Genomic DNA, 14,730 nt, shown 5'->3' with positions numbered 1-14,730 from the left:
TACGGGGAGCAGGGGTTCGAACCCACGAACCGTGGGATCCTGACCTGAGCCGAAGTGGGACGATAAACCGACTGAGTCACCCAGGCGCCCCGAAGGTGACAATATTCTTAACATACAATTTGTGCTGTGGAAACTTCAGGGATCCAAAAAATAGCCAAAGTTTCGTTCCCACGTAATTCATTTTGTCATCCTGGGAAAGTCACCCAAACCCTCTCTGAGCTTCAGTTTCTCCACCCCAGGAATGAAAACAAATGAAAGATACTCAAATCAAATGAAAGAATGTATTTTAAAGCCTTTCCTGCTACAGTCCACTGCAGAAGAGGAAAGTGTGTAACAATAAGCAAGATTAGAGCCATAACTGCTTCTCAGTTTCTCCAACTCTTGCTGCCCCACTGGCACTTTTCAGAGGCCACCAGCCACTCCCTGGGCGAGCTCCCGCTGCGCTCAAGGTCTCCTCTCCAGGCCGCCGGCACACTGCCTGCTTGCCTCTCCAGGTGGCAGCACAGCTGCCAGAGAGCCGAGGCCTGGCCCCGCCCCCTCTCGAACGTCTCCGCGGGATCGCCCAGGAAACGCATTCTCGGAGGAACAGGCAGCCGCCAATGGGAAGGGAGCGAGTGCCACGAACAGACCAATGAGGAGGGAGCAGTGCGGGGTTTAAACCTGAGGCTGGGTACTGCTCCTCCCGGCGTGCTGCGGTGGAACGACTGTTGGTCTGCGGTGCGTTCAGGTCCCCGGCTCTTCGGTGGCTCCCGTGCTCTGCTTCTCCCCGTTGAGCTGCTGCCTGGTGAAGAGGAAGCCATGGCGCTCCGGGTCACCAGGGTGAGCTGCTGCGGACGATGAACAAACGCGGCCTTCCTGGCTTGCTGCGTGTCCTCGCATCCTCTGTGGCCTGCCGGAGGCTCTCGAGCGGACCAGGGCAGCGATTTGGGGAGGAGGACGGGAGCGGGGGGGATCGGTGGGCCCCTGGCTTGGTGGGGGAGTTAGGTGGACCGACGGAGAGAGGAAGAGAACTGGATCAGCCTTGGATAAATGCTTGCCGCGAGTGGGGAGGGCGATGGAGGGTCCACAGGAAACCTCTTTTAAAATGTGATAGAGGGCCCCAGAGCCGACACCCAAGAACCTCATAACCCCCTTCCCGGAGAGAAAATGCCTGCAATTGCAGGCTTTTCTATTTCCTTTCAAATGTAAATTCGTGGAATTTTAGGGTCGGCCGGGACTAAACCGACCACCCCTGAATAGATGAGTGAAGAGGTTCTGGTAAGAAATTGACATGTCACAACCGAAGGGTAGATCCTGAACCCCGGTTTTCCTTGGGAACCCTTTTTTTACAGCCAACTTTTGTCCTGAGAGCCTCTCTCTTGCCCCACCTTAATTGACCCTTGACTTAGTCCGCTCTGATTGGGCCAGCTCTGAAAGTGGTCTTGTTTCTTTCAGAACACGAAAGTTAATATTGAAAATAAGGCAAAGATCAGTATGGCAGGCGCAAAGCGCGTGCCTCTGGCCACTGTTGCAGCCTCCAAGCCGGGACTGAGGCCAAGAACAGCCCTCGGAGACATTGGTAACAAAGTCAGCGAACAGCCACAAGCCAAATTGCCTCTGAAAAAGGTAACTATCTCTTCCAGATCTAACTTCTCTGTAAGAGTCCACCTTACAGCTGTGACCCTTGATGCAGAAACAGTTCATTTTCTTCTTTCATCCACAGGAAGCAAAAACTTTGGCTCCTGGAAAAGTTATTGCTAAAAAAATACCAAAACCTCTGGACAAAGCACCCGAGCCTGTGTCTGTACCTGTGCCAGAACCAGGGCCAGAACATGAGCCTGTTAAAGAAGAAAAGCTTTCTCCGGAGCCTATTTTGGTAAACTTACTTTGGTTTGGTTGTTTCTTTCCCTCAATTAATAATAACGTGGAATCAGTGTTTGAACAAATAGTAATAATAGTAACATTTATAGAGTGCTTAGCAGGAGGTAGCCTCTGCACTTCAAATACATTTAACTCCCCCAATCTTTAATTTTTTTTTTTTAATGTTTATTTATTTTTGAGAGAGAGAGTGTGTGTGTGAGCGAGGGAGAGGCAGAGAGAGGGGGAGACACAGAATCCGAAGCAGGCTCTGGGCTCTGAGCTGATGCGGGGCTCAAACCCCCGCATCATTGTACAAAGCCTGATGCGGGGCTCAAACCCACAAACCCAGAGATCATGACCTGAACCAAAGTCAGACGCTTAACCAACTGAGCCACCCAGGCGCCCCATAACTCACCCAATCTTTGTATGGACTCTCTTACTTGTATTACTACCTCTACTTTTTAGATAATGGCTTAGAGAAGTATTGGGTAAATTTTCTAGAGTCACACATCTGATCACACATATGGACTTAAACCCAGGCCATCTGGCTTCAGAACCTAGGCTCTAAATCGTTTTGTTATACTGTCTCCCCCCTCTTTTATTTATTTATTTATTTATTTATTTATTTATTTATTTATTTATTTATTTTAAGTTTATTTGAAAGAGAAAGTTCTCTCAAAGGGGCAGAGAGAGGGAGAGAGAATCCCAAGCAGTCTCCATGCTTTCAATGTGGAGCCCACTGCGGGGTCAAACCCTCGAACCATGAGATCATGACCTGAGCCAAAATCAAGAGTCGTTGGAAGCTTAAGAGACTGAGACACCCAGGAGCCCCTCCCGCTCTTTATTAATGGTATTGATTTATCATATGTGCATGGATCAAAGATTTTACTGTCTTTGGTACAAGCCATCTGACCAGAATTTATTGACTGAAACAGATGATCTTGAATCCTTTTATTCCCTAATGTGGCCACTGAATAATTAATAAGCCTGTAACACTGGAATATATAAAAGTGTAAAGCAGAAAAAAATGTAGATTTTCAGAGTAGATAAAATGAGTTATTAACATTTGGCCTCAAAAACTAAAATTAAGAACTTAACTAAACATCAGTCATGTAAATATATCCACTCCTTTGAAGGAGAAACAGGGCACCTAAAAGGGGCTTTGCTGAATTTACAATGAACTGCATTTAATGAAGCTCTAATTTTATAAGAATACCTTTTTTTTTTCAGTGTTTATTTTGAGACAGCACATGAGAGAGAGCAGGGTAGGGGCAGAGAGAGAGGGAGAGACAGTGAATCCCAAGCAGGCTCTGCACTGAGAGTGCAGGGCTCGATGTGGGGCTCGACCATAAACTGGAGATGACCTGAGCCAAAGTCGGACGCTTAACAGACTGAGCCACCCAGGTGCCCCTACAAAGGCATCTTTAAATTAAAAAACAAAAAGTAGGTGCCCCTGGGTGGTTCAGTCAATTGAGCATCCCACTCTTGATTTCTGCTCAGGTCCTAGGATCTGCCAGGGTGGTGGGACCAAGCACAGGCTCCACTCCTAAATAAAAAATTGCATGCATACAAACATACATACATACATACATACATACATACATACATACATACAAACAAAACAAAGTAGTTAAAACCAGTTGAGAAAATGATCTGTAAAAGTCATTCAGCCTAGCCTCTTATATCTAAGGGTGGGAGATCTGAGGCTGTTGCTTTAGTATTAACATTCTGGACATGACACAAGAAACCTATAGCATGTACAGTCATACCAACTATGTGTGGTTTCCTTGAAAGTCCCATACTGATGGTCTTTGCTGTCCCACTTATTTAAAAAAGGCCTTTCCTACCCTCACACTCTTTTAGCTAGTAATCTTTTCATCTTTCAAAACAGCTCAAACGTCAACTCCTGAAATTTTCCCTAACTTTCCCCACCCCTGTTCTTAGACTCTTATCTCCTCATTTTATTTACTTCTGTCTTCTAAATTCAAATCCCTTTGGGGTGCCTGCGTGGCTCAGCCACTTGAGTGATCGACTTCGGCTCAGGTCCTGATCTCACTGTTTGTGAGTTCAAGCCCCATGTCGGGCTCTGTGCTGACAGCTCTGAGCCTGGAGCCTGCTTGGGATTCTGTGTCTCCCTCTCTCTCTTCCCCTCCCCCACTCATGCTCTGTCTCTCTCTGTCTCAGAAATAAACATTAAAAAGTAAATTAAAAAATAGATCGATAGATTCAAATCCCTTTGAGGAGACTGTAAAGACCATGTCTTGCACAGGGCTTGACTAGAAGAACATGATCAATGAATGTTTGAACAAAGGGGAAACTGGAGCTTGAAGGAAATGGTTAATGATAACGAATGAACTCTGTTAGTCCTTGGTAGGCAGGACAGACATTGTGTTTTCCTGGGCAGTGAGAAGCAGTCCGTGTTTTGAAATGAAGACAAAAGACTCATTCATTTGGATTGACTTCACATGACACTGATAAACAGATTTGTTATTTACTCATTTCCTTTAGAAGAAAGTCTAACATGTGATTTTGTTTGCTTTTTCTCTGTTTTACCCATTCGTGTCGAGGTTCTACTGATTTCAAAGTGGCTCATTCTGTTTGGGCATTTCACTTTTGTATTAATCATGTCCTAAAGAGAAACTGAATAAATCTGAAAAGAAACTAATTTTCCTTTAAGGAAATGAACTGTGAATTATATGTCTCTTTAGCAGTTGGTCTGTTGAATTGGTACCAATAATTGGGCCTTCATTCCCGGATGGTATGCTTCTCTTTGCTATTATTTCAAAAGGTTTCTCTATTTCAAGGTTGATACTCCGTCTCCAAGCCCAATGGAAACGTCTGGATGTGCCCCTGCAGAAGAATATCTGTGTCAGGCTTTCTCTGATGTAATTCTTGCAGTGAACGATGTGGATGCAGAAGATGGAGCTGATCCAAACCTTTGTAGTGAATATGTGAAAGATATTTATGCTTATTTGAGACAACTTGAGGTCTGTATTACTTCCAGAATATTTGTTTTTTCTAAATGGTGCTTAGCTTTATTAAAGATATTTTACTTTGTTTACAAGAACTCAAGCAGGATGTAAGTAGCGTTTCTTAACAGATGCCACTTGGAAATTCTTCTTCGTGGGGTACCAAAAATCAAGTCCCCAGACAAGCCAAGGATATCTTTTGTTTGCCATTTTGGACAGAGAAAATTCAAAGTGACACTGGGTACTGCCCGAATGCTTTTTTTTTTTTTCTCTCTTTTTCAAAAAAAATTTTTAATGTTTATTTTTAAGAAAGAGTACAAGTTGGGGAGGGGCAGAGAGAGAGGGAGACATAGAATCTGTAGCAGGCTCCAGGCTCTGAGCTGTCAGCCTAGAGCCTGATGCAGGCCTCAAACTCAAGGAACCACGAGATCATGACCTGAGCCAAAGTCAGATGCTTAACCAACTCAGCCACCCAGGTGCCCCCAGAACCCTAATGAATGCCCATAGGTTAAGGATGGGCAATTCCCAGGCTCTGTGTTTGAGGATTAGAGGCAGGGGGTAGGCCGTAATGAAAACTATAACCACCAGCAACGCAAGGCACTTTGGGTCCTTGTGGCTGATGTGCATGTAACACCAGGGAAATTTTTGTGTCTGAGAGTACAATAAAAAAGTTTTTGGTTTTCTTCCACTTCATATCACTTCTGAAACTTCATATTATTAGTGGCATATGCCCTCTGCTCCTCCTGCCCGCCAAAACAAGGAAGCATTCTGTATGCTAACAAAAAAGCAAACAAGCACATTTGCCCAGTTGTGTGTTTATAAGGCATTCTCTTCTTTCAGCACCATTTAACATCTTTTCTCTCTTGTCTGGTTCTTCTGGGCATCCAAAAGATTTTGTATACAATTGTTCTGTAAGAAGACTTCCTTGCCAGGACAAGGCTTCCACTTTGGGTTTCATCTCCCTTTTAAAGTTTTCTAACTTTGGTGGGGTGGGTTTAGCAGATGTATGCGTTGGTCCTTGATGGTTCATTCTTTTTACCTATGGTGTGTTGAGGGTTTAAATCCTACAGCAGGAGAGTGGTAGCATATAGGTTCCAGCTGATCTGGAAAATAGCTGGTGCTATTTTTCTCTACTTCATAAAGCTCAGGTTCTGGGTTTATAGTCTTAAGTGAAAAGATCTGAGATGATGGCGAGATATCTTGGGGTTGAAGTGGTTACAGAGTGTGGGCAGGTAACAGTGATGGTAAGTTGAACTTAGTGAGATCTGCCAATATGAAAAACCTGTCAAACTGCCCTATTTAATGTTTGCTTTCTTGCTCAGTGATAGAGCTGATTGTAGTGACAGTATGAAGAATTAAGTTGACACCTGTTAGAGATTCTAAATGCTCCATTACTGTTCTGTGATGACTAATATTTCTGACCAGAAATGTCACAGGGAGTCTTGCTTCTAAAGGATAATCAGCATTCTTTTGCAGGAAGAGCAAGCAGTAAGACCAAAATACCTCCTGGGTCGTGAAGTCACTGGAAACATGAGAGCCATCCTAATTGACTGGCTAGTACAGGTTCAAATGAAATTCAGGTTACTGCAGGAGACCATGTACATGACTGTTTCCATTATTGATCGGTTCATGCAGGTGAGCATAATTCAGTACCTGAGGGTTCTCCATTCCAGGGTTCTAGCTGAGTCCTAAGAAACAAACTTCTCCGGCTAACATCTGTCTTGTGGGGTAGAGTGTCATTAATTGAGATTTTGCTATTAGAATGTTTTTTCCCATGTTCCCTTCATAGCTATGTTGTCTCTTTTTTTTCAAGTACATATTAGTTGTTCATCAGGTTGGAATTCCCATTGCAGAATAATTGTGTACCCAAGAAGATGCTGCAGCTGGTTGGTGTCACTGCCATGTTTATTGCAAGTAAATACGAAGAAATGTACCCTCCAGAAATTGGTGACTTTGCCTTTGTGACTGACAACACTTACACCAAGCACCAAATCAGACAGATGGAAATGAAGATTCTAAGATCTTTAAATTTTGGTCTGGGCCGCCCTCTACCCCTGCATTTCCTTCGGAGAGCATCTAAGATTGGAGAGGTACAGATTTCTTGGATAATCTTTAGTATGGGACATTATGAAATATTGCTAATCACAAAGATCTGATTCACCTGACTTATAACTCTACATGAGGAAGACATCAAGATGTTCTTTATTTCCAGGCAGGCTATGTATTAATGTTTTCATTGAGGCTTTCCATGGGTAGTTGAATTTGACAGTTTAAAAAAATTTTTTTAATGTTTATTTTTGAGAGAGATGTAGCATGAGTGGGGGAGGGGCAGAGAGAGAGAGGGAGACACAATCGGAAGCAGGCTCCAAGCTCCCAACTGTCAGCACAGAGCCCGACGTAGGGCGTGATCTCACAAACTGCGAGATCATGAACTGACCCGAAGTCAGATGCTCAACCGACCGAGCCTTCCAGGCACCCCAGCATTTGAGAGTTTATAGACAAATACTTGTAATTATAGTTAAGGGTATACTGGTTATTGCCATAACAGAATTCTGACGAAAGCTCAGAGACCTGTGGGTTTTGTTTCAGGTTGATGTTGAGCAACATACTTTGGCCAAATACCTGATGGAGCTAACTATGCTGGATTACGATATGGTGCACTTTCCTCCTTCTCAGATTGCAGCAGGAGCTTTTTGCCTAGCACTAAAAATTCTCGACAATGGTGAATGGGTAAGCTCTTCCCGCAGACTTACATTACCCGAAGCTTTTAAATATTAAGTGATGTTTGCGCTAATACTGGACCGTTTTCATTAAAGGACAGTTCAAATGATTTCTAAAAATAGACCATCGACTGAGAGAATGATTAAAAATCTTATCTTGTTTACTATGTGTTCATAAGATATTCCCACTTCGTTACCTAATTTCACCTTACACAGATGAAGACTCTCAGGCAGGTCAAATGACATGCTAGAAGTCCATTCATACTCCCTGATTCTACACATATTTCTCCTATGTGCCATGTGCTACCCTAGGCCTGTGAATTAGGCATGCGAATGTTGGTGTCAAACAATTTGGAGCCCAGCTTTGGAGGGTACACTAGTCAGCAATTAAAGAAGTTTAATGAGGTTTGAGCACATTATTGTATAATAGGTTTAATAAGTACAGGGTCCTGAAGAAGCATGAAAGAAGAGTATTTGGGGAAGAAGGCATCTTAAATTTATCTTAAATTGTACTTATAATCAGTCCTACAGAATCCCTCTTCCTACCCCCTACACTTGACTAACTTACAGAAATTTTCTGAGAACCATTCTTCATGAGCATTTCTAACATTAACTTTTGTTGCCGTAGACACCAACTTTACAGCATTACCTGTCATACACTGAAGAATCCCTTCTAAATGTTATGCAACACCTGGCTAAGAATATAGTCATGGTGAATCGTGGGCTTACAAAGCACATGGTAAGTCAGGGGCATTGTAAGATGTTGGGAGGACAAGTGAAAATACTTAAGACTTCAAGTCTGTAAATGAATAGTTTATTTTCAAGGAGTTGATTTTTTATATATATATATAATGTTATTGTTTTAAGTGTATTAATACTTGAGAGAGAGAGAACACCAAGAGAATGAGGGGGAGGGAGAAAGAGAACAACAAGCAGACTCCACGCTGGCAACGGTGTGGAGCCCAACATAGGGCTCTGTCCCACAAATTCTGAGATCCGTGACCTGAGCCAAAACTGAGGCGCTTAACCAACTGAGCCACCCAAGTGCCCTTGGAATTATTTTAAGTGACTCTCTGTACTATTGGGTCTCACAATGTTTTCCTTTTTCCCTTCATTAATTATTATGCTTTTGTCTTCCAGACTATCAAGAACAAGTATGCCACATCTAAGCATGCTAAGATCAGCACTCTAGCACAACTAAATTCTGCACTAGTTCAAGATTTAGCCAAGGCTGTGGCAAAGGTGTAACTTGTAAACTTGAGTTGGAGTACTATAATAACTACAAATAAAATTGGCACCATGTGCCATCTGTACATATTATATGTTACGTTTACTTACTTTTAATAAAGTTTGTGGTCCTTTTTATTTCTTCCACCTTAACTCATTTGAATGTGGCTACTTCCTACTCAAGGGTAACCAAAAAGGTGTGTTAAAGATACGATGGGGAATATAAAAAGTGCTTTCAGTTTATTGGGACCCAGCACATATATATAATTGTTACTTGTGTGGTGTTTGTTTTATGTACCTGGCTTTGCATTCTTGTATGAATTACTATGGTCATGAAGGCATTTAAAGCCGTTCTCTAGGGCATACTGCATGTAAGCCCAATTATCTTGGAAAATATGCTGCCTTATTCTGTCAAAGATCTGCCACCTTACCCCTAGTCCTCCTGTTTTCTGTTTCTTGTGGTGGTTGCTGCCATAATTCTAAGTAGTTTTTACTTCTACCACTATTTCTTAAACTATCAACTTTTTTATTTGCAAAAATAAGAACTTTATATTCTACACTTTTTCACTTTCTTGATTGATCAAATAAAAGCAGATCCTCAAAACAAATAAAAGTATCTAAAAAAAAGTTAATTTACTCCCCACCCCCTACTCTTATAGCTCAATCCCATCCATCTGAAGGCACCAACAACAGTTTGGGGTGTATCCTTCTTTGCTTCTATAAATACAAATATGCTTATAAATAAGTTGTTAGGGGGATTTCTAAGAAATGGAATCATTCTATATATAAGCAATTCCTTTTAACATGTATAGGCCTTACCTGTGTGTGGGCATTTCCATTCCATAATATGGATAAACTATAGGTTATCCATTCTGTTGATCTTCAGATTGCTTTTCCTCTTTGCTCCTACAGATAAACCTGTTGATCATTAAATACCATGCTTTCCTTTTTGTACTCTGGGTTCTCTAGGTATGTGCATTCTAAGTTTTGGCAGGTGCTGCCAGATGACTCTCAAGTGTCATCAGCAATGTACAAAAGTGCTGGATTTCTCTGCTTCCTTGCCAGAACCGAAGATAATGATTCTCCAATTTCTGTGAATTTGGCAAGAAATAATCTAAGTTGTTTGCTGTCCTAATTTTTTAATTCTGATGGCTAGGTTGAATAAATTTTTGTTGATTACTTATCGATATGTAAGGTTTTTCCATTTTGTCATTTGTCTTTTGATTGTTTATGCTCTTTTGCCATGGAGACACTGAAGTTTTTATATTGTCAAATCTTGTATTTTTTTTTAATTTTTTTTTTCAACGTTTATTTATTTTTTGGGACAGAGAGAGACAGAGCATGAACGGGGGAGGGGCAGAGAGAGAGGGAGACACAGAATCGGAAACAGGCTCCAGGCTCCGAGCCATCAGCCCAGAGGCCGACGCGGGGCTCGAACTCACGGACGGCGAGATCTTGACCTGGCTGAAGTCAGACGCCTAACTGACTGTGCCACCCAGGCGCCCCTCAAATCTTGTTTTCTACAGTTGCTTTTGGATTTTCAGTCTTAAGATCTACTCCATCTCAAAACAGTAAACATGTAGAATTTAGAGTTTTCCCCATTTATATCTATAATCCCTCAATAAACTTTCTGTATATGGCATAAAGTAAGACTCTTCCAGATGGGTGCCCACTTATGCCAGTGTCACATGATCAAGATTATCCTTGTCCAGCTGAATTGAAACAATTCCCATCTATTTCCTAATCTTTTTTCCTGTGATAAGTGTAAAACTATTATATTATCTGGTAAGGTGAAGCAAGCACTATTTCTCAGATATTTGGGGGCAGTTTCAAACATAACAAAGTTATGTCCCATTACCGAGAATCTCCTTTGAGGTTTTGAGTATACATCATGTCTTCCCATCCAGAAGCATTTTTCTCCAAGATCTGTTGCATGCCCTCCAATGGAATGTTAGAATTTTAGTTCTAGAATTACTGTACTTGTATTGTCAAGTTTATTGCTGGTTTTGTGGGGGTTTTGTCACTACTGTGAATACAATCTATTTCCCACTAATTTTATTGCTAGTTGTAGTTTGCTTACCCAACTGACATCAGTTTTTTTATTCAATTTGTGTTTTTTGGTTTGATTTTTTACTCAATTTGTTTTAATGGAGTTCTCTAGGCCTTAAATCCATAGATTTTGGTTTTTTTCAGTGTTTATGGTATTTATTGTATTAGAGTCTCCAAAATAATCATAATAAACAGATCCCAGCCCTCTATTTTGTTCCTGGATTAGACATCTAAGTATTTTTATTTACTCTTTTTGCTGTTAGGCTTTAAGTACTCTTTATGTTTTAGATTTTTTTCTTTTATTTCTGTTTAGAGTTAAGTGGCAAGGCTGTGGAAATTCATTTGCTTTCTCAGCTTTAGTATTCCACATTAGAGTTTTCCTAAAGTGGAATGAATTCTTGCTCATGATACATGGGTTTAATCAGTTTCTTTGAGAAGATTTTGTATCTTATTTGGTAAACTGGTTCAGTCTTGTTATGGTTTTCTAGTTTTTCTCTTACTACCTTGAAGTTGGATCAAAGACATTTACATTTTTACATCTCGTAATTGAAAATTACTCGTTCATTGAAAAAAATTTTTTTTATGTTTTTATTTTTGAGACAGAGACAGAGCATGAGCAGGGGAGGGGCAGAGAGAAGAAGATACAGAATCTGAAGCAGGCTCCGAACTGTCAGCACAGAGCCCGACGCGGGGCCCAAACCCACAGACTATGAGATCATGACCTGAGCCGAAGTCGGACGCTCAACCGACTGAGCCACCCAGGCACCCCGAAAAATTTTTTAATTAAACTGTAAAGTCCTGGGGCACTGGGGTGGCTCAGTCAGTTAAGCGTCCAACTTAGGCTCAGGTCATGATCTCACAGTTTGTGAGTTTGAGCCCTGCGTCAGGCTCTGTGCTGACAGCTCAGAACCTGGAGCCTGGAGGCTGCTTCAGATTCTGTGTCTTCCTCTCTCTCTGCCCCACCCCAACATGTGCTGTGTCTCTCTCTGTCTCAAAAATAAATAAATGTAACCTGTAAAGTCCTTTGGCCTGGATCTGCTTAGAATGGTATGTTTTACATTGCCAGTGTTTTTTAGGAATTACCTTCCCTCTATTAATAGGAAATAACTATTCTAGATTCTTAAAATTATAGTCGTATATATAGTTTGTGTCTCATCCTTGATACTTTTGTTTTCTAACTGGGCTTGACTGGAGGGTTTTTATTGGTGTTTTGAGAGAAGGGGTTTTGTGCTTGCTTCGGCAGCACATTTACTAAAAGAGCCAGGTTTGGGGCGCCTGGGTGGCGCAGTCGGTTAAGCGTCCGACTTCAGCCAGGTCACGATCTCGCGGTCCGTGAGTTCGAGCCCCGCGTCGGGCTCTGGGCTGATAGCTCAGAGCCTGGAGCCTGTTTCCGATTCTGTGTCTCCCTCTCTCTCTGCCCCTCCCCCGTTCATGCTCTGTCTCTCTCTGTCCCAAAAATAAATAAACGTTGAAAAAAAAAAAAATTTTATAAAAAAAAAAAAAAAAAAGAGCCAGGTTTGGTGTTACCATTTCTGCTACCTTTGTTTTGTAGTTTTAGTTTTTTATTTTTTTAACTTTTTAAGTTTCTTTGAGAGAGAGAGAATTTGAAGCAGGCTCCGCACTGTTACCGCATACCCACACACGAGGCTTGAACCCAAGAACCAAACCATGAGCTCCATGACCTGAGCCAAAACCAAGAGCCAAAGGTCACTGTAATTTTAGCTTTTACACCAATTCTCACCATCTGTTTTTCTTTTTCTTTTCTTTTTCTAGTTTCAGTTAAATACTCCATGTATTTTAGTGGTAAAATCCTTGATGCATTCTCCTTTGAGACAGCTTGTTTCTGAAGCCCTCCTTTTCATCTTTTTCTGGTCATTAAAATTTCTTTTGCAGTCCTTCCTTGATCTGGAGATTATTTAACTGCTCATTTTCCTTTTAATTTTTTTTCTTTTTTTCTTTTCTTTTAGATAGAGTGAGCAGGGGAAAAGGGGGGAGGGAGGGAGGGAGAGAATCTTAAGCAGGCTTCACATTGAGCACAGAGCTGGGCGTAGGGTTAGATCCCACAACCCTGGGATGATGACTTGGGACGAAATCAAGAGCTGGTTGCTCTACTGACTGAGCCACCCAGGCACCCCTTAACTGCTCAACTTCTAAGTAGTTTTCTTTTTTTTTATTTTTTTTTTTAAATATATGAAATTTATTGTCAAATTGGTTTCTCTAAGTAGTTTTCTTTTGGAATACTTTGGAATTGTTTGTGTGGTGATTTTTAATTTCATTGGAAATGGAGGTTTTTAAAAAGACTCTGAAGCCACGTTTTCTCTGTGGGTAAGTACTTGAAAGACTTCCGTAAATATTCCAAGGATACAAGAAAGAATTGTTTTCTGATAGGGGGCAAAGTTGTAGGTACTTATGTAGGCAAATATTAAACTACAGGTGTAAAGAAAGAAAAGTATGTGTGTGTGATGGGGGGATATATACATGTTTGCATATATTTTTCTTTCTCAGAGCCACTTCAAAGTAAATATAAAGAAAAAAATTTTTTTAACATTTATTCCTCTTTGAGAGACAGAGCATGAGTGTGGGAGGGGCAGCAAGAGAGGGAGACAGAATCGGAATGAAGCTCCAGGCTCTGAGCTGTTGGCACAGAGCCCAACGTGGGGCTTGAACCCACAAACCATGAGATCATGACCTGAGCCGAAGTAGGACACTTAACCAACTGAGCCATCCAGGTGCCCCTCAAAGTAAATTTTAGATGTCAAGATAAGATCACCTTAAAATACTAGGTCATGCATCTCCTAAGAATTCAGTCATTTTCCTAAATAACCACAATCTTTATCATGCTAAGACAATTAACAATTTCTATGTGTAATATGCAGTGTGTATTCAAATTTTCTCCATTGTCCCAAAATGTTTTACAAACCTTTTTTTTCCAATTTAGGTTCCAACTAAATTTGTTTCCATATACATGCTTTTTGTTTTTCAAGACATAGACATGAACTGTCTAGTCCATTTGTGTTATAGAATGTCCCTCATTTTAGATTTCTTGTCTGATTAGTTTTTTTTTTTTTTGTCTGATTGTTTTTTGATAGTTAAATTCAGGTTTTGCATTCCCCAAGAATATAGGTGATTTGTACAACGTATGCATATTGGAGTTAAATATTAGTTGTTACACTACTGAAGATATTGTGTTTGATCATCCGGTTAAGGTGGTAACCACCTGATACAGCTTTGCTGTAAAGGCGCTGTTCTCTTTAGTTTTATTATTCATTAATATTAACTTTGAAACCTACACCTCACTAGAATGATATGATGTATTACCTAATTGCATTATCCCTTCTATATTATTAGAGATTCTCTAAAGAATAGCTCCACACTCACATCTGTCCCTTTTTGTTTTACTATGGATTAAAAAAAAAAACAAACAAAAAACCTTTGTTATAAACCATTACCATAGTGCTTCTCAAAGTGTCATCCCGAACCAGCAGCATGAACATCACCTGGGTATTTGTTAGAAACATAAATCATAATCAAAACTTGGGAGAGACACCAAGCAATCTTTTTTTTTTTTAATTTTTGAAATTCCAGTATAATAGTGTTACGTTAGTTTCAGGTGTACAATGTAGCGATTCAACAATTCTCCACATTACTCAGTGTTCTGCACAGTAACTGTGCTTTTAATCCCCTTCACCTATTTCACCCATCTCCCCATCCACCTAGTAGTCTGTTTTAAACCAGTCCTCCCCATGATTCTCATTCCTGCTCAGATGGAGAACTACTGCATTGTCTTTGTCCCAAATTTGGCCTTGGACACCTGATAGGTTTAAAAGGATGAGATTCATGTGAGATACTGGAAGACGTCCAGGGTAAAGCCAAAGCACAAGATTGTTTTTGTATAAAACAAATAATGGGGGGTGGGGGGGCCTGGT

The 14,730-nt window shown here is 41.0% G+C and overlaps 1 protein-coding gene across 1 annotated transcript; it reads left to right on the top strand.

The window, feature by feature from the left end:
- The first annotated feature begins 645 nt into the window (after positions 1-645).
- On the top strand, positions 646-8,908 carry CCNB1 (cyclin B1). The gene is made up of 9 exons (XM_025924394.2): positions 646-819; positions 1,435-1,605; positions 1,703-1,855; positions 4,644-4,826; positions 6,285-6,443; positions 6,662-6,898; positions 7,398-7,538; positions 8,157-8,267; positions 8,669-8,908. The coding sequence occupies exons 1-9, from the start codon at positions 799-801 to the stop codon at positions 8,774-8,776; spliced, it is 1,284 nt and encodes a 427-aa protein (XP_025780179.1). The 5' UTR covers positions 646-798; the 3' UTR covers positions 8,777-8,908.
- The last annotated feature ends 5,822 nt before the right edge of the window (positions 8,909-14,730 follow it).

Source organism: Puma concolor, chromosome A1 (genome assembly GCF_028749965.1).
Source record: "Puma concolor isolate L17-30 chromosome A1, mPumCon1.1.hap2, whole genome shotgun sequence".
NCBI lineage: Eukaryota > Metazoa > Chordata > Mammalia > Carnivora > Felidae > Puma > Puma concolor.
The sequence above is the reverse complement of the archived record's forward strand: the minus strand, read 5'-3'. Positions and strand labels throughout refer to the sequence as shown.